At 48.0% G+C, this 20,620-nt stretch overlaps 1 protein-coding gene across 1 annotated transcript; it reads left to right on the plus strand.

Annotated features, from left to right (window-relative positions):
* The first annotated feature begins 540 nt into the window (after positions 1 to 540).
* On the plus strand, positions 541 to 20,335 carry LOC112102449 (epoxide hydrolase 1-like). Its single transcript, XM_024193751.2, has 9 exons — positions 541 to 621; positions 7,847 to 8,057; positions 9,530 to 9,710; positions 10,261 to 10,488; positions 12,226 to 12,355; positions 15,187 to 15,401; positions 16,131 to 16,239; positions 16,571 to 16,696; positions 19,906 to 20,335. Exons 1-9 carry the CDS (start codon positions 593 to 595, stop codon positions 20,105 to 20,107), a joined length of 1,431 nt encoding a protein of 476 aa, XP_024049519.1. The 5' UTR covers positions 541 to 592; the 3' UTR covers positions 20,108 to 20,335.
* Positions 20,336 to 20,620: the final 285 nt, after the last annotated feature.

The raw sequence follows: 20,620 nt of genomic DNA on the forward strand, positions 1-20,620 counted from the left end.
AACATGCTCTAGTTCAAACATGAATTATTTCAGGGAAAGTCTTTGGCCTGTGTTACACAGGAGGTCAGACTAGATGATCACAATTGTTTCTTCTGGCCTTGAAATCTATTAATTGTTCCATTTCACCTGGAACACTGCATAGACACAGGAAATTTCTTCCTCCATCAATGAAGTGTCAGCATCTCAGGAGTGAAATACAGCAGCCATTCTGCACTAATGGTACTACAAGGCAGTTTAGGACAGGAAGTGAAGGAGAATCCTTTATCCAAATGAGACTGCAATGGAATGTTAGGGAGGCAAAATATGATTCCCTAGGCTAGAATGCAGCTAGAACACCCTGATGCTTAGGACGAGGTCTCACTTTTTTGTCTCATCCAAAACTACAGATGAATTGGAGAGGTGCCCAGGTGACTGGGCCATCTGCAATTCCACACTAAGGCAACAGGTGGCACTAGTAGACTATATATAGGTCGTTTGCATCGTCACTGAGAAAACAGAGAAGGCGGTAGCTGCGGTTGGGGCCCGTGAGTTTCTAAGTCCAGCACTAGAGTTGGGCTGAACTGAACTGCAAGTCACAGGCACCTGTACAGACATGTGGCAGCAAATCCTTCAGAGTGTCCGGTGAGTGCAGCAGGTGCAGGAGAGCCCTTTGGGGGCGAGTGCTATGGGGTTGTGCTGTTAGTCATCCAGAAACATGGCAGAGGGGTGAAGTCCAACAGGGCCCTTGGTTCAAGCTCCAGCACTAATCTAATGCTGGGAACGGAACACTACCCAATGTAGCCATTCCATTCGGAAGGGTCACCTGGGAGTGGTTGACTATGCACCCCCTGGACTGAGAAATCTTTGCTAGTGAACTCTGCTTTGGGGCAGTCAAGGGGCTGCTGATCTGAGCCACTTGATGCGGATTAGCAGGGTTAAAGCTGCTCAGCCCTGAATTGGTGCCATAACCTGCCATGATACTCTGTATTTCAGGCCTCCAGGCAGCTAAACCTCTGGGATTTAAGTGCACGGGGATTCGATTACCTGTTGCGTAAACTGCTCAGTGCCCGGAAAGCACCATGAAAGGGGCGGCTTAGGCTTTTTGTTCTCAGGAGCCCTGCTCCCTCTTGGCAGGCAGAACTGACAGGAGCCTCCTGCTCAGCAACTTGACTGGGGCTGTTTCAGAGAATGTTGCCCCATTTCAGCCGCGGGGTCTCCAGTAACTAAGGTTGCCACCCGTCTAGGTTTTCCCAGGATCGTCCCTTTTTGGAGGTAGCTGTCCTGGGAAATCTGTCAGGGTGCTCAGGTCACACTGCCAGCTGGCCAGTTTTATTGGCTCAGGATCAGCAGGATCTCCCTTTTTTTTGCACCTCAGAGGTGGCGACTCTAGCCCAGCAGGAGCTGTTTCTGTTCCAGATCGTGTGGGTGGAGTGGGAGCAAATGCAGCTGTCTCCCCCTTTTTCACTGCCCTGGCTAGGCACAGGGCAGCCCCTCACACTCTTTGTGTCTCCACAAATCTCCTTTCCTGACCCTCCTAACTTCCTCCACAATCCCCCACGCCAGGTCTAGACACAGTCACTATTCCCACAGCTGGCAGAAGAGCTGGAGCAAGGCTTGGAGGGAGAGACCACATAGCTGAGGGATGATTGAATGGCTTTAAATGATACCTCATATTTGCTAGTGCCTGCCCTGATTACGTGACACTTTCCTAGATAGCCTGAGTTTACAGCACCGTATTGCAATATGATATAGGGCCAGTGTCATGGTGAGTATGGGCCCTAGAGAGTGACAGCCCTGGGGAAGGAATGGCGGCACCAGACAGAGATGGCCCTTGTCACACTGTCTGGAGTGGCCGACCTCAGGGCAGACTGTCAAAACCAGGTAGATGCCCCAAACTGGTGGTATGTTCTGTAATTAGATTTCATCAACTGAGTAACCAATGTGAACTCCTAGATCACTATACCAGTCTTACTATGGAGTCATAGGCCTGGTCTACACTACGAGTTTAGGTCAACTTTAGTTGCGTTAAATTGAATTTAGCCTGGACACGTTCACACGACGAAGCCCTTTCTTTCGACTTAAAGGGCCCTTTAAACCGGTTTCTTTAATCCACCCCCGACGAGGGGATTAGCGATAAAATCGGCCTTAGGGGGTCGGAATTGGGTTAGTGTGGATGGAAATCGACGTTATTGGCCTCCGGGAGCTATCCCACAGTGCTTCATTGTGACCGCTCTGGACAGCACTCTCAACTCAGATGCACTGGCCAGGTAGACAGGAAAAGCCCCGCGAACGTTTGAATTTCATTTCCTGTTTGCTGAGCATGGAGAGCACAGGTGACCACGCAGAGTTCATCAGCACAGGTAACCGTGATGGAGTCCCAGGATCGCAAAAGAGCTCCAGCATGGACAGAACGAGAGGTTCGGGATCTGCTCGCCATATGGGGAGATGAATCAGTGCTGGCTGAACTCCGAAGCAGTAAACGAAATGGCAAAATATTAGAAAAGGTCTCCAAGGCCATGAAGGACAGAGGCCATAACAGGGACACACAGCAGTGCCGCGTGAAAATTAAGGAGCTAAGGCAAGCCTACCACAAAGCCAGAGAGGCAAACGGAAGGTCCGGGGCTGAGCCGCAAACATGCCGCTTCTACGCGGAGCTGCATGCCATTCTAGGGGGTGCAGCCACCACTACCCCAACCGTGTGCTATGAGTCCCTCAATGGAGAAACACACAGGGAAGCGGGTTCGGGGGACGAGGAAGATGAGGATGGAGATAATGTAGATAGCTCACAGCAGCAAGGAAGCGGAGAAACCGGTTTATCAAACAGCCAGGATATGTTTATCACCCTGGACCTGGAACCAGTAACCCCCGAACTCACCCAAGACCCTGCGGGCACACAGTGGACCTCCGGTGAGTGTACCTTTGTAAATATTACACATGTTTTAAAAGCAAACGTGTTTAATGATTAATGATTAATTTGCCCTGGCAATCGCGGCCAGTACAGCTACTGGAGAAGTCTGTTAACGTGTATGGGGATGGAGCGGAAATCCTCCAGGGACATCTCCAGAAAACTCTCCTGGATGTACTCCCAAAGCCTTTGCAAAAGGTTTCTGGGGAGGGCTGCCTTATCCCGTCCGCCATGGTAGGACACTTTACCACGCCAGGCCAGTAGCACGTAGTCTGGAATCATTGCATAACAAAGCATGGCAGCGTATGGTCCCAGTGTTTGCTGGCATGCAGACAACATCCATTCCTTATCGCTCTTTGTTATCCTCAGGAGAGTGATATCATTCACGGTCACCTGGTTGAAATGGGGCAATTTTATTAAGGGGACATTCAGAGGTGCCCCTTCCTGCTCTGCTGAACAGAAATATTCCCCACTGTTAGCCACGCGGTGGGGGGGAGGGGTGAAGTGATCATCCCAGAGAATTGGGTGTGGGGGGGAGGGGAATTAGTTGGGTTTGTGCTGCATGTTAACCCTGAAACCGCAGCCCCTCCTTTTACATTGCAAACCCATTTTAAATGGCCAACCAAACGGGTGCTTGGTATGGGAAATGAGGGCAGTACTGTTTGAAACCATCCCCACATGTTAAGAAGGTTAAAAAAGCCCAAAGACTGTATGTCTTACCATGGCTGCCTGCAAGCTGAAATCTGTGTCCTGCCTGCAAGCTGAAATCTGTGTCCCCATATGGTGAGTGATCTCTCACACCAAACCAGGAGACTCTCAATATAAGAGGAAAAATGCGACCTTGTAACGAAAGTACATGTGCTGTTTTATGTGAACAGCAAAATTTAACGTGAAAGAGTGTACCCATTGTTCTCTAAAATGTATCTTTTTTAACCACCTCTCCCCTTCTCCTCCACCAGCTGCAAATGTGTCTCCTTCACAGAGGCTACTGAAGATTCGAAACCAAAAGCGAAGGACACGTGATGAAATGTTCACAGAATTACAGACTGCCTCCCACGCTGACAGAGCCCATCAGAATGCGTGGAGGCAGTCAATGGCTGATTTTAGAAAAGCCCAATATGACCGAGAGGAGAGGTGGCGGGCTGAATCGCGGGCAGAAGAGCAGAAGTGGTGTGCTGAATCGCGGGCTGAAGATGAGAGGTGGCGTCAGCTTGCACACAGAAGGCAAGAGTCGATGCTCCGGCTGCTGGAGCATCAAACTGATATGCTGCAGCGTATGGTTGAGCTGCAGGAAAGCCAGCAGGAGCAGAGACCGCCGCTACAGCCCCTGTGTAACCAACAGCCATCCTCCCCAAGTCCCATTGCCTCCTCACCCAGACGCCCAAGAACACGGTGGGGGGGCCTTCGGCCACCCACTCACTCCACCCTAGATGATTTCCATAGCAATAAGTTTTAAAGTTTTAAATTGCAGTGTGTCCTTTTCCTTCCCTCCTCCCCCACCCATTCCGGGCTACTTTTCCAATTATCCCCCTAGTTGTGTGATGAATTAATAAAGAATGCATGAATGTGAAGTAACAATGACTTTATTGCCTCTGCAACTGGTGCTTGAAGGGGGGAGGGTAGGGGAGGGTGGGGTGGTTGGTTTACAGGGAAGTAGAGTTAACCGGGGGGGGGAGGGGCGGAGGGTTCATCAAGGAGAAACAAACAGAAGTTTCACTCCGTAGCCTGGCCAGTCACAAAACTCGTTTTCAAAGCTTCTCTGATGCGCACAACGCCATGCTGTGCTGCTCTAACCGCCCTGGTGTCTGGCTGCGCATAATCAGCGGCCAGGCGATTTGCCTCTACCTCCCACCCCGCCATAAATGTCTCCCCCTTACTCTCACAGATATTGTGGAGCGCACAGCAAGCAGCAATAACAATGGGGATATTCTTTTCGCTAAGGTCTGAGCGAGTCAGTAAGCTGCGCCAGCGCGCTTTTAAACGCCCAAATGCACATTCCACCACCATTCGGCACTTGCTCAGCCTGTAGTTGAACAGGTCCTGACTCCTGTCCAGGCTGCCTGTGTACGGCTTCATGAGCCATGGCATTAAGGGGTAGGCTGGGTCCCCAAGGATCACGATAGGCATTTCAACATCCCCAACGGTTATTTTCTGGTCCGGGAAGAAAGTCCCTTCCTCCAGCTTTCTAAACAGAGCAGACTGCCTGAAGACGCGAGCATCATGTACCCTTCCCGGCCAGCCCACGTTGATGTCGGTGAAACGTCCCTTGTGATCCACCAGGGCTTGCAGCAGCATTGAAAAGTACCCCTTGCGGTTTATGTACTCGGTGGCTTGGTGCTCCGGTGCCAAGATAGGGATATGGGTTCCGTCTATCGCCCCACCACAGTTTGGGAATCCCATTGCAGCAAAGCCATCCACTATGGCCTGCACGTTTCCCAGAGTCACTACCTTTGATATCACCAGGTCTCTCATTGCCCTGGCAACTTGGATCACAGCAGCCCCCACAGTAGATTTGCCCACTCCAAATTGATTCCCGACTGACCGGTAGCTGTCTGGCATTGCAAGCTTCCACAGGGCTATCGCCACTCGCTTCTCCACTGTGAGGGCTGCTCTCATCCTGGTATTCTGGCGCTTCAGGGCAGGGGAAAGCAAGTCACAAAGTTCCATGAAAGTGCCCTTACGCATGCGAAAGTTTCGCAGCCACTGGGAATCGTCCCACACCTGCAGCACGATGCGGTCCCACCAGTCTGTGCTTGTTTCCCGGGCCCAGAATCGGCATTCCACGGCATCAACCTGCCCCAGGAACACCATGATTTCCACATTGCTGGGGCCTCTGCCTTGTGAGAGGTCTAGGTCCATGTCCATTTCCTCATCACTCCCGTCGCCGCGCTCTAATCGCCACCTCCTCGGCTGGTTCCGGTTTTGCTTTGGCATGTCCTGGCTCTGCATATACTCCAGGACAATGCGCGTGGTGTTCATAGTGCTCATAATTGCCGCGGTGATCTGAGCGGGCTCCATGATCCCAGTGCTAGCTATGGCGCCTGGTATGAAAAAAGGCGCGAAACTAGTATCTGACGGACTAGGGGAGGGAGGGAGGGAGAGGCGAGTGACGACATGGCATACAGGTACAGGGAATTAAAATCAAGAAAGGTGGCTGTGCATCAGGGAGAAACACAAACAACTGTCACACAGAATGCCCCCCCCCCAAAGATTGAACTCAAAAGCCTGGGTTTAGCAGGAGGGAAGGGGGAAGCAAATGAATACAGAATAAATCTATTTTTTACATCTTAAGACGACGGTGCAGCATGACTGATAGCCCTCGGCATTTTCTGGGTGCTTGGCAGCAAATACTGGGCGCTTGGCAGTTAGCCTTCAGGTCTACTGCACAATCTGATACCCACTGCAGTATGACAACGATGGATACCAGTCGTAATATACTATCTACTGCCCAAAAGGCAAGGGGTTGCTGCTGTGTAGCAATGTTGCCCCATACTTCGCATACTACGACTGATAACCATCATCATCAAGGCAAGGGGTTGCTGCTGTGTAGCAATCTAGACCCACGTCTGCCAGCCCCATGTCTGCCAGCACCCAGATCGCCCTCGGCCTCTTCTGGGTGCTTAGCAGAAAACTGGGTGCTTGGCAGAAAATAGTATACTACGACTGATAACCATCATTGTCTGCCCAGGTGCCCATGATCGACAGCCACTGCTGTCCGACGAGGACAGTTACCAGTCGTAATAAACCAGCTACTGCCAAAAGGCAAAAGGCAAGGGCTGGTGCAATGCAGCCCTACGGCTGCCAGCCCCACGGCTGCCGGCACCCAGATCACCAATGAAGGCTACCAGTCATGCTGCACCATCTACCGCCAAAAGGCAGTTAGCTGCTGCTGCTGTGTAGCAATGCAGTCCCACGTCTGCCGGCACCTAGATGACATATGGTGACGGTGAGCTGAGCTGAGCGGGCTCCATGCTTGCCGTGGTATGTTGTCTGCACAGGTAACCCAGGTAAAAAGGCGCGAATCTATTGTCTGCCGTTGCTGTGACGGAGGGGGAGGGGCCTGACGACAGGTACCCAGAACCCCCCGCGGCACTGTTTTGCATCATCCGGGCATTGGGGTCTCAACCCAGAATTCCAATGGGCGGCAGAGACTGCGGGAACTGTGGGATAGCTACCCATAGTGCAATGCGCCGGAAGTCGACGCTAGCCTCGGTACTGTGGACGCGGTCCGCCGAACTAATGCACTTAGAGCATTTTATGTGGGGACACACACAATCGGCTGTATACAACCGATTTCTATAAAACCGGCTTCTATAAATTCGACTTAATTTCGTAGTGTAGACATACCCATAGACAGTGCCCTTGGGCTCTGCAGTCTATCTTGCCACCCAGGCAAGCTGGACTTAGTGATAAATGGTCAGTCAAAAATCACAAAATATTCAGGGTCTTTCCAGTGCCCAAAGACTAGTCACTTACCCCAGATCAATCTGTACCTTAGATCTCTCACCAAAGACAACGCCTGTAGCAAATCCTGTAATAAACTAACTAAAGGTTTATTCACTGGGAAAAAGAAATTAGAGTTATTTACAGGTTAAAGCAAGCAAGCATGTATACACAGATGAGTTTCAGTCTGTGATTCAAAAGGTGACAGATATAATCTATAATCAGCTGGTGCAGTTCAGTTCAGCTCTTATTGAAATTGTTGTTCTGTTTCTAACCTGATTCCAGGCTCTTAGGCCAACATCTTCAGAGCTGGCCACTCATTCTGGGTGTCCCCAACTTGGGAGGGACACCTAGGGCCTGATCTCCTGAGGTGATGGGAACTCATGTCCCCTGTTGACTTCATAGGAGTTGTGGGTGCTCATCCCCTCCCAAACTCACCATGTATGTATATGGGTCTTGGTGCAGTCTCAGTGTCTTGAAGCTTTTGTTCCTGAATGCGAGCATCTTGTGTCTTCCTAGGTCCTTTAAATATCCCTGGAGGAGTATAATTCTGGCCCCTGCTGCTCTGGGAGCTGGAGGGCTCCTGGTTTGTTGGCTCCTGTCTAGACGGAAGATCAAGACTCTAGAAATGGGAGATGGATGGTGGGGCTCAGGCGAGAGGCCCCCAAGAGAGAAAGAAGATGAGCGGATCCGATCCTTCCAAATTGAAACCTCTGACAGGGAAATTCAGGTATCACTGACTGAGAAATAGGGAACTGGGAGAGGCAGCTGGTGGAGAGTAGAAAGCAGAGAGGTAGAGTTAGCCAGTCAGATCCATCTAACTGCTTCAAGGTGATGACCTAGTGACCTTAGCATTGTACTTGAATACTCCAGCACAGCAGTCTGGCACCATGGGACAATGTACTGGCTATCCATCCCTCCACACTTGAGTTCTACTCCAAATTAGATCACAAAATAACTGAGTTTTCTGAGCCCCAGTCTAAGGGAAGTTGATCAAAATCTCCACAGAGTCCAAGACAGTTTCTGCTGAGAGGCCTATGCCTGAAACAGCAGAGGCTGCTGCTGCTGGTGGAGACTGAGATGCACTGAATGGTAGAGCTGTCTGTATGGGTTTAGGAATAGCAAGGGGCTGCAGGTCAGGATTGAGGGCATCAGCTGAGCTGTGTGTGGGGAATCCAGCGCTGGGATAGTGGGGGGCTGCAGGTCGGGGGTGAGGAGCACTGGCAGAACTATTATAGGAAAGTGCAGACTAGGCCTATCACTAAGACTCTAATTTACTAGTAGTGGGCAGGTCAGGTAACTAGGATTGAGCAATGGAGACTTTCACCTTTAGGTCACCAGTTCCACTCCAGTCCCTGTCAGTAGTGATTGAAAGCTGCTGTCATTTGATTTGATTGAGGAGCTGCTCATGTTGGGTTGCCAGATCACAAAACCACCCTGCATCTGGCACCAGTTATCTCTGTTGTTTGGTGTTTCTGCTCAGGCTGCAAGGACTGAATAGGCCTTGGAGACTGTCCCTCCAGGGCAGGGGTGAGGCACATTTGCTGGGGTAGTACGGGGTTCCATGCCAGATCCATATTATGGATAAAAAGACGCCTTCAGCTCCCAGGGCTCATAACCCAGCACCATGGTAAAAAGAGAGGGTGAAACCCAGGTGTTTCACCGAGCAGGATGCTTTAGGCTCTCTAGGAGAATGCTTTTAGACTAGAACCTGGCACTTCCACGCAGCAGCCTCCTCTACCCACCTTTCCTCCAAGGAGCTCAAAGCCCTTTACAGTTATTAACAGCCTCCCAGCCCCTAATCTGCATTAGGTCAGTAGGATTACCTCACTGTATAGACAGGGAAACTGAGACACAGAAGGGAAGTGATTTGACCAAGGTGACATAGCGAGGCAGAGCCAGCAGTAGAACCCAGGAGTTCAGTCCCTAGTTCCCGGTTCTAACCAATAACATACAAAACATATTTTCACTATATACCTGATCTAGGAGGACCTGTGTGGCATGTGGCTGCCTGGACAGTGCCCTTTGGGCCCCAGATAATGATATAGAAAGCAGAGCTGCCTCTTTAAGGCCTTGGGCAGGCAGGAGACTTTATCCTTGGCTCCCCTGTTAGACCATCTCCTCCAGCGGGTAATGGGCACTGAGAGCAGCCCCTGTGAGCCTGGCCTGGGATGGAGCAGTGTGGGAACTCTCCCTCTGCAGGAACTGCACCAGCGCCTGGACCAGGCCCGCTACACACCGCCACTTGAGGGAGTCGCCTTCCAATATGGTTTCAACTCCACCTACCTGCAGAAAGTTGTTGCCTATTGGAGGAACCAGTTTGACTGGCAGAAGCAGCTGGAAATTGTGAACCAATATCCACATTTCAAAACAACTATTGAAGGTGAGTCTCAAATGCCACTGAATGCTCCCTTTGGCTCCTCCAGAGGTCCTGGTGCCTCTTCCTCCACGGAGCACCCACCTATTGCTCCCCTAGCGGCCCTGGTGCTCCTAATAAGTTCCCTCTATTTCCTTTGTCTAGCTGCCCCATTGCCCTGTCCTCTCACTCATGAATCACCCCTCCATTGCACTGAGATACAGTAAAGCAGGCTGAGATATCCAAGGCATCCATTGTCTGCTAGGGTCACCACCTCACAGGAATCAGCTTCAGAAGGACAAATTTAGGACTCCTTTCCCAACAGACATAGTTGCTGGGGTCTGGGCCTCTCTCACTGTGGCGTTATTCCTCATCCGCAAAGGAGCAAACATAAACCCAAAGGGGTACAGGGCGTCCCCCTCCCAGCTCCAGTTGAGCAGCTTCCTCTCTCTGCTGTGGGTCTCTGTGTGGCTCTGCCGTGAACACTGGCTAGGAATTTGCCTCTTTCCTTTAGGGTCTAGGCCAGGAGCTGAGAAGCAACTGAAGCATTAACTTGTTTCTCTTGGGTTTGTGGCAGGGATTGAAGTCCATTTTGTCCATGTGAAGCCCCCTGGCATCCCCAAGGGTCAGGCAGCCAGGCCTTTGTTGATGGTGCATGGCTGGCCTGGCTCCTTCTATGAGTTCTATAAGATCATCCCACTGCTCACTGACCCAGCTGGGCACGGCCTGAATGAGGATGTGGTGTTTGAGGTCATCTGCCCATCCATCCCAGGCTATGGCTTCTCCGAGGCACCTCACCAACGAGGTGAGTGATGGGCAGGAGGGAGTTAATTAGAATCCCAGTGCTTTCTGAAATAGCATCTGGGAGACATCCCTGGAACCATGGGTTAATTTCTGAACCTTGGGAGTTGGGTTCTTCACCTGCTCTTTTAATAAAGCAAATCTGGTGATGGATTGATGGCCCTAGAGACTGGTATCCACAGAACAGGTACAGCAGGGGCAAGGTCAGGGCAGACTTCTCTCAACCTGCCTCCCCTGACCTCTAGGGATCACACCTAAATATGAGAGGGCAATTCATGCTCCAGAAACCGGTCAGTCCTTGGTGTCTCTGCTGGGCTGGAGGGGAGGGGGCATTTATGATGATGATTGTGTTGTTGATGTGTCCAGTGGGAACTGGACTCGGACTTGCAGCTCAAGTCACACAGTCCACTAAATGCCCTGAAAGTGAAAGGCTTTGTGCCCTAGTCTTGTGAGCCAGGTAATTATTGCCCTGGTAAAAGGCTCCATATCTTATTTTCTACACACACACCCCAAGACAGCCAGTCACCCCAACCTTGGGCTGAAGTGGAACTGATGCCCCATAGACAATAGGCTCCATAGTCCATTTACCACTTCCCTGAGACCCCCCCGCCAGTCCCCCCAGCCTGGAACCAGTAAGGAACCAGGGTCCTAGAAGTGAAAGACTCTGTATCCTATTCCTTGACCCCCCGGAGCCAGCGAGTCCTCTTCTGTGCCAGTTCTTTCTGATGTATGTAGCACAATAGGTGAACATCAAGCTGTACAATGGGGTGATGTATACCTAACAGATCCCTTCCTCAAAGGAATAGGGGTGCAATAGAACATGGGGCAATGTGAGGTGGGTGGTCATTAGAGACAGGACACTTCATGGATCGGGGGGTGGGGCTTCCAGTGGTGGTTGGAGGAGATAAGGGAGGGCGCTGGGAACCTTAATTGGGAGGCTGTTACAGGCCCATAAGGTGTCCTGAGAGAAGATGCAGGATGAGTGAAGGAGGCAACAGGAACAGAGAATAGGGAGTGGAAGAAGGGGAAATGGGGGGGGGGGGGGGCGGGAGACGGCAAAGCTTTAAACGGGAAGAGCAGGGATGTGAACTTGATGCTGGAGACTAAGTGGAAGCCAGTGAAGGGATTTGAGGATGGAGGGTGCAGGTATGGGGAGAAAGATTAATTTGGATGAACTGCAAGGTGGAGAAGGCAGAAGTGAAGAGGGAAGGAGAGTCTGTGCCCTATGTTGTATCTGGGAAAGCACCCTACACCCTTACAGTGCTTCTTAATGATGATCCAAGAGACCTGGCTGTCTACAGTCTGGGACCCGACCTCTCCATACGAGGATGAAGGCAGCTGGTATCTGCTTCATTCTAGGCTTCTGGTGCTTTCAGTGCTTGTCTTCCCCATGGGACACTGAAATGGTTGCAATGCACTCATTTCTTGGCCTTTTAACCCCAGTGTGCTAACTGCTTTGTGATAATGGGTCAGCTCCATCTGCCAGAGAAGAGTTAGTCTTTTGCAGTGATATTGGGAAAGTCCATGGGGCTGAGGTCACAAAGCTCTAGGGGTGGGTGTGGAGTTTTGGAATGTAGAGGTAATTGGAAGCCTTCCAATCCCCAAGTCTCCCTTCACTGTGATCCAGAGGACTAGTACTAGGCAATACCCAACATAACACTGACCTGTGTCCCCTGTGGTATCGGTGATTCTTCACTGAGGGAGAACAGGTGTTTAATAATAAGTTTCTCCTTATGCACAGGTTTTGACACGCTGGCTGCTGCTCGGATATTTCACAAGCTGATGCAGAGACTGGGCTTCCAGGAGTTCTATGTACAGGGGGGAGATTGGGGCTCTCGGATCACCGTAAACATGGCCCAGATGCTGCCAAAGTGAGTGGCAAAGGGGGTTAGGAGAGGGATAGTTGTCTGTTCTGGTTCCTATGACACTCCCTGCCCTCCCCCTTGTACTCAGGACACGTTGTTGCCAACTCTGGTAGTTTTATCCCCAGTCTTGTGATATTTGGAATCTTGCTCCCCAGCTCCTGAAGTCACGTGGCTACATAAGAATCTCATCATCCATTTAAAAAATAAAAGAACATTTCTAGTCCTTGTAGTTGGAGAGAACTGAAAAATATGAACCCTAAATGCTTAAAAATCAAAAGGAAAATGGAAAGAACCCATAATATACTGATTTAAAAAAAAATCTCATGATTTGTAGGGCCTGGCTCCAGATTTTGGAATGTTTGGGTTTGGCAGTATTCAGAACAGTGATGACCAGAGTGTGAATGCTGATCACACTCCTCTTTAACACCGAGTTGAGGTGCATGCAGACTACACATCCCAGCAAGCAGTCAGGCAACTCAGTTGGAGCATTACATTCTGTGAGCTGTCACCTCTGCAAGCCGCACCCTTGTATTAAGGATTCAGATGCTTGCCTTCTTCTCCAATGGATAGGGATTAACAATCAGTCCTCGGACTTCTGCCAAGTTATCTGTACAGCTTTTGTTTGAACAGCCCTAGCCCAGAGAATCTTTACCAAAATATAGCTGACGAGCAGTCTCCAGGTGACCAGGAGTCAGGAGGAGTCTGAAACTATTTCTCTTGACTTTTCTGCATCGCTGGTAGGCAGTAGTCTGGATTCTAGAGCAAGAAGCAAAGCTACAATCCTGTAAGGGGGTCTAAGCTTTCCTTAGCTAGAGTTGGAACATGGTTCCTGACCTACCATAATACATAATTAGTAGAGAGATCCTAGGATGTAAACTGACCCCAAAACAAGCACCATAACTGGAGTCTGTGAAACTGATTGGGAATTGGTCCCAGTCCCCTTTGCATTTGTAGAGTTGTTTCAGCTTGAGTAAAGCACTCTTCTTTCCTCTGATTTGTCCATACTTTTTCCTATGTATGTTGCTGTCACTTGGACTCTCTCCATAGAGTTAGTGTCCTTTTTAAAAAAGAAATAGCATAGATCCACATTTTTTTAAATGCCCATTAATGTTGAGTGTCCCAGTTTTTGGATACCTCAAGTTTGACACCCAAAATTAGTGGCCATTTTAAAAAAATGTTTGCCACAGTGAGGGCCCAAGCTGAATGTAAGGCTACAGCTCTGGCTTCACGGCTAATCTACACAGCCATCCTGATAATACAAATCAGTACAGGCAACAATGCATAGCTGACTCCTGTTGAGTTTATCCTGCACTCTACCCCCCAAATCCAGATCATTCTTGGGGATGCCTTGCCGCTGCCTAGCTCCTCTTTTCCATTCTGGTTTTGTGCATTGGATTATCCCCTCTTACGTATACCCCCTTCTTTGCATTCATCTTTATTCATTCCCGTTTCATAGATCTCAGCCCATTTCTCAAGCTTGTTCTATTGCATTCATATTTCAACGTTATCTAAAGTATTTGTGATGGAATGGGTTACCTAGGGAGGTGGTGGAATCTCCTTCCTTAGAGGTTTTTAAAGTCAGGCTTGACAAAGCCCTGGCTGGGATGATTTAGTTGGGGATTGGCCCTGCTTTGAGCAGGGGATTGGACTAGATGACCTCCTGAGGTCCCTTCCAACCTGATATTCTATGATTCTATGATCACTCCCAGCTTTGAGTCAGCTGTGAATGTGAACTGTGCTCTCTCTATTCCATTCTCCAAGGCAGCCTTAAGGCTTAGAATAGGCCCACCCCGTGATCTCTCTTCCAAATCAGAAAGGAAAGGTAATGAGGAGATTCAAATCTGGTTGAGAAACCTTTGAGGGGCTAAATGGTAGCATGAGATATACATTCCTTCCCCGCCTAAAATGCAAGTTTAGAACATCTGGGTGGAGGAGAAACATGAGGCTGCTCTTAGAAGAGGAAGTTAAATGTTAGGCTATGTCCACACTGCGTACCTTACAGCGGCACAGCTGTGCCACTATAAGGTCTGCCGTGTAGCTGCTCTTTGCCGGCAGGAGAGAGTTCTCTTGCTGGCAAAATAAAACCACACCCCTGATCAACAAAAGTTTTACTGACAAAAGTGCAATGTAGACATAGCCTTAGACAGTGAGTTGTTGTAAAGCACGTGCTCCATGTTAGCTCCCTAGGTGAAAGGAGACCAAATCAAGGGGGAAGACACTAAAGGAGTTAGTCATCATGGCCCAGATCCTTAAAAGTATTGAGGCTCACAACTCCCAGTGATTTCAATGGGAGTCTGGCACCTAAATACTTTTGAGGATCTGGCCCCATGTAGGAGGAGGACTGTGAGGTGCAGCTAGCATCCAGGGCAGGGAGTCTCTGGCAGCTTTAGAGTCATGTGTGGTTCACCACAGGCTTCTCAGAAAATGCACAATGAAGTCCTCATTATCTAGGGTTCAAAATGAGGCTCTGAGGAGAACAACCCAAGCCACAGTGATGGCTGTGCCATGCCAAGTCAAATGGGAGTCTAAGACTGCTGTAGTTATTCTGTCCTCCCCAACACAGCTGTGCTGGTGCTTGTATCAGCTACACTATCTCTAGTCTATTTGCTACATGTCTTCACGTAAGGGAATTGTGAATACACGTGCCTGAACAGCTATGTATGGTTAGGAGAAAGACATTCTGCCGGAAGTACCGATGGGCCTAGTGCAGTGTTGCTGTCCTAGCACAGCTCTGTATCTCAGAGGGAACCTGGAGACAAGATCCCTTTTGTTCTCTGTTGTTATTGTTAATCCATATTGCTGATTCTTATTCTATTCCTCAATACCATTGGTTCCAGGTCCGTGAAAGGGCTTCATCTGAATTTAGTCTTCATCACCTCAGGAGGTTTGGGGAGGCTGGTGTCTTTACTGCTGGGGGCTTACGTGCCATGGCTGGTGGGCCTCACCAGGGAAGACTCCCGCCGCTTATACCCATACTTGGAGAAGAACGTATATGAACTTCTGCGGGAGACCGGGTATTTGCACATCCAGGCCACCAAGCCAGACACAGCAGGTAGAGTACAGTCTCCACATGACTGTGGAGTTCGTATAATAGACACGTGGTCCATGAGATACCTGTCAGATCTGGACAAAGGCCTAGAATGTTTGAGGAGCAATGTGGACTGAGCAAAGGACTAGGAACCAGGAACTCCAGAGTTCTAGTCAAGTTCTAACAATATTACACATGGCTTTTGGCAAGTCACTGTATCTCCATCTGACTGTTTCCTTAACTGTAAAATACTTCCCTACCCCACCAGGTGAACAGATAATATGCTATATAAATGCTGCATTTATTATATTTTGGTTCACAAAGCATGGGTAAGAAAAGGATAGTGGGTGCACAGCATTCTTACCCTTCCACCTTCATAAACACTGACTAAGGGCACTTAGAACCTGCTGACCTGTTCCATTCACACCCATTGTTTGGGAATGCTATCCCCACTTCCTGTCTCCTTTAAAGTGTAGTTCCTTTGGACACTTTCCCATCGTGTAATTACTGCCACCATCATGACTGTCCTAGTTCTTGGCTTTTCTCTGCATTAAAAAACTAGGGGGTCTGAGAATGACAATCTGGGCTCTGCCAGTACTAAACTGTCCCAAATGGAATAGCACAAAGATGGGTAGTATCCAGAGTCTCTGCTTGATCCCTCTGGGAGACTTTCTGGAAGTCCAGTTTATCCTTAGTGGAGGTAATACAGTGCCATGTGAACCTGAGAGCTCTTCTGTTGCTTTCCTGAATTAGGCAGTGGACTAAACGACTCCCCCATTGGACTTGCTGCATACATTCTGGAGAAGTTCTCTACCTGGACCGATAGATCATTCCGGGACATGGACAATGGAGGTCTGGAGAGGTATGGAACAATGGCATGCCAATGAATGGGTGTGAGGGAGAAATGTAACTAAAGGAAGGCTGCTCACAACAATAGGGAGGTGAGACAATCCACCACTGAGAGTAAATTTAAGTAGAGGGCAAGGGAACATACACAAGGCAATTTGCAGTTTAGAATTGTAATGGACTGACTGCAGCACTACTGCACCAACGCTCAGTGCTCTACAGCTTAGCTTAGGGCCAAGAGATGAGTGAAGAACAGATATGCTGTCCACTCTTCAGGGCATGTACCTGATAATGTGCAGAAAGTAGCCCCTGTGACAGTGATGCTTCTCTGGTTTATCCCTCAATAGGAAATTCTCTATGGATGACCTTTTGACCAATGTGATGATTTATTGGGTAACTTCGTCCATTGTGCCCTCAATGCGCTTCTACAAGGAGAATCTTTCCAAGAACCTCAACACTGCTCCCGATGCCAGGTAAAGAAGGGGTGGGATAAGATGCAGGCTAGACACCATTGCAGGCATATAGAATAAACTATCTAGGTACTTATATGGCTCCATCATTGTAGTAGTTGAGCTCCTCCCACATATTTCAAAAACAAATCAATCCAGGTTCTTATATTGGTACTATCACTATAACAAACAGGGTGTGTTCTTCCCCCTCCCCCACCCACCAACCTATAGGAGAAATAGCTTGATTATTTTTGGAATGTAGAGGTGAGTGGTGACGTGTAGAATTTCTTGAAGGAACATGAAGTCACAGCCATGGGTTTTGTATGTGATGTGTTCAAAACAGAGCTCTTCTTAGCTCTTCTGGGAGTGAGTTTAGTCTGAGGCTAGCTCCTGTGAAAGTTCTGTCTCCTACACTCATGAGCTTCTCCCTTTTGGTCAACAGTTTCACTGAATTAGTAAGGGAATTAGTAAGTAATCACTTTTAGACAGACTACAACTAGGAGCCACAGCTATAAGTAAAGAGGGAACACATGGAAGGAGAATTTAGAAAAGATATTACAAAGGGAGTGGTCTTCTAGGAGAGGTGGTAGTGTGTTAATATATTTAAGCAAAACATGGATGACTATCTGGAATTTGGTATGCTGAACAGGTATTAGCTTTGGGTTAGTAAAGAACTGACTGCCACTGATAAGGGTAAGCAGGAGCACTTTGCTGAGCATGATTCCTCCCTTCCCACCCCAAGACTGGCTACCATTAGTTTCAGGCACTATAGGGAAACTGAGAAAACTGTCCTTTAGGATGGAATTGATTCCTTTAGATTTGTATAGGGGGTCTATGTACAACAGCAACAGGGGCTTTAAAATGCAATCAGTTACTGAGAGGAGATGGATCAATTACATGGGAGGGTGTGGGCTCCTGCCACAAAAATTTAAGTGTAGTAAGTGTTAAACTGGTCTAGTCTAGAGCACGCAAAGCTGTTCTAGAAGCTGTCTGTGGTTGTTTCTAGTCCAACACTGCTATTTACCTCTTCAGTGGAAGCATTTCAGAGCCTGAATGGCACATACTATCTCTCCAGCCTAAGTAGTAAGCCAGAAGAAGGGAGGCACTCCCAGGAGGCAGCAGTACCTATGGCCATGACTCAATTTGCTGTGCCAGTGCAGGCCCTACCCGCAACTACAGTCAGCAGATTTGGAAAATATCAAAAGATATGTCAAATATTTCAAGCATCAGCATCCAACCAGTTATTAAACCTATGGTGCCTGGTACTGATGGTCTGGCCATTGAAAAAAGGTATACTACATACGATGTGTGAAACTGTTCAAAGGTTTTAACAAATTACAAGTAAAAATTTTGGAATTACAGAAAATAAAGGAGCATCACATGGTTAAAGAGATTCTGTGGTAGCTATGTGTTAACTAGCTAAACCAATTCATTAAGGAATGCTGAACAAGGTAAATTGCCTGCTCTAATCAGTGACAAACAATTAGCTAAATGGTATTGTCCTCAGTGTATAACAAATGTAAGGTTCGATTTATACCATTGAATAAGACATTGAATAGTCAGCTCAATTTTGTTTATGATGTCAAGTTGCCTTAATTAAAGATATGACAGCATACATATAGAAAGGCAAACTCACCATACCAGGGTCACCAGGCCCGTCTGCTCACACTGGGCCAATCGGATTTATGATCTACAGGGGGTTTTTTTGTTTTTGTTTTTAAAACACGAGGCAAGTTATTTTAATTTGCCACTAGTCCAATTGCAATTGACCACAAGGCAGACATATAATGGTTAGACACTTACATTTCTGCTACCCTTCAAATTTCCAGCTACAGAGAATCAAAACAGCTTTAACCTACTTGAGAGCTTAGCTTGGGTGCAAACAAGATTCTCAGCCAATCATTCCATTTGTCTTTGTGGCTGGGTACAACGTGGGGGACTGTTGGACAAAATTGTTAGCCAATAGTATGCATTTCTAAAAAGGATTTATAACTATATTAAAGTGAAGCAAATACCGTGCAGTGGTATGGACCAGAAGTAGCTACACTCAACTTGTTGATGTCTAACTGAATACTGCAGTGCGGTATATCACTGGAACCCTCAAGTTGAGCCCAACACCTTGGCTGGTGGTGCTGTTGCACATTGCTCCCCCATCCATTCGTCATGATGCCACTACCCTTTGGGAATTCCAGTGGATCATGGAAAACTAATGTCTCCCCATCCACCAGGACCTTAAACATTCCTCACCCCTGCTCGCAGTCGTGTAAGCCCTTTTGGACACACGCAGTTAACCTTCGCCAATGCAACTTCAACTCTGATGAAGCTTGAAAGGCTGAATGGAGTTCACAAGAAGTCACAAACACCTCATGAAAGACCTGATGCAGACGATCCCTGGCTTTGATCTCCTGTGAGGTTCCTGAGCAACCCTAAACCGCATCCGCACAAACCATGGCAGATGAGGATACTTGCTGCACAAATTGGAAAATTAAAGACTCTTCAGTGTGCAACTGTGGTCACCCAGAACAGACCATGGAACATACAACTCAGTGCCCAATTCACAGATATGAAGCAGCTATCACAGCGACAGTCTCTGCTACTCTTGGCTTAACCATCTGAATGTAAAATGATAGTTGGTGCTCTAAATCTATATCAGCCATACGAAGAAGTATTAGTGAGCCATTTTTCCCAGTATGCTCTGTACTGAAATATATTAAACTGCAATGTATGAACTCTTGTTCCTGGCACAGGTAGAGATCGTCAAGAACAAGATAACTGTTCTGCTGAGGTTTGTGAGACTAATAGGCAAATTGGTTGAATTGTTGCAACAACCTGCGTACAGAATTCCAGTAACCTTGAACAACCAGTGCAGACTGCATGGGAAAAGAAATATTAGGGTACTCCTGATACAAACAAATTTGGAGAGTTTTCTGTCACAGTAACATACTAAGGTATACATGCTACTCAGTAGTGAGTATATATTTTTCCAGAACAGATTGCACTGTGGATTGTTTCCTACATCGATGGAGTAGTAATGATTTAACCCCTATCTTTCTGTATTTGTGCTGATTAATCTTGAACTAATGCTCCTTGGTGAATAGATCTGATTGAGCTTGATTATCTGACATTTTATTGATAAGTGAACCAAATGCTTTAAATAACATCTCCCTCCACAAAGAACACGCACTGATTTAAAAAGCTCCTAACGGGATTTTTTTTTTTTTTTTTTTTTTTAGGATTGGAGTGTACGTACCCACTGGCATTGCTGCTTTCCCCCAGGAGCTTGCACATTGCCCACACTCCTGGGCAAAGAAGTTGTTCAAGAACATAGTTGTCTACTCCTACATGCCACGTGGGGGGCATTTTGCTGCCTTCGAGGAACCAGAACTCCTGGCACAGGATATCAGGCAGTTGGTCAGAAAGGTGGAGCATCTGTGAGCCATGAGCAAGCGGGGGGCAGTATGCACAGATAAATGGGCGCACATTGCTAGACCACCAGCCTGAGGTAATTAATAACTGCATTTCTGATAACACTTTATAAAGCCAAATATCCCTTTGCTTGGTAGCTGCAGCTATCAGCCTCAAAAAAATGCCAGATGGTTAAAAATCAATCAATTTCTAGAGCTTTTAATTTAAAAATAACCATTAAATTCCCACTGAAAGGTAGGCGTATTTTGTCCTATTTCATGCTAAGAGCATTTTTGAGGGCAAACTCCTGCTGTATCCTGAGAAGGGGTGGTTGCTGTTTAACATGTGACAACATTGCACTGCACTTTGGCTGTTTAAGGATAAAATGGCCCCCTGTTTCTGAGCAAGGGCAGCAGGTTCCACAGAAAAGCCCACCCAAGTTGTCTTCATCTCTAGAGTGACTTGACCTGGGTTCAGTAGCTGAAGTGGAAGTGACAGGTGTGAAGGTCTCACTCTTCCAGGCATGTGTGTCTAAGACCCTCT

Source organism: Terrapene carolina, unplaced genomic scaffold, assembly GCF_002925995.2.
Source record: "Terrapene carolina triunguis isolate 2854851 unplaced genomic scaffold, T_m_triunguis-2.0 Scaffold85, whole genome shotgun sequence".
Classification (NCBI taxonomy): domain Eukaryota; kingdom Metazoa; phylum Chordata; order Testudines; family Emydidae; genus Terrapene; species Terrapene triunguis.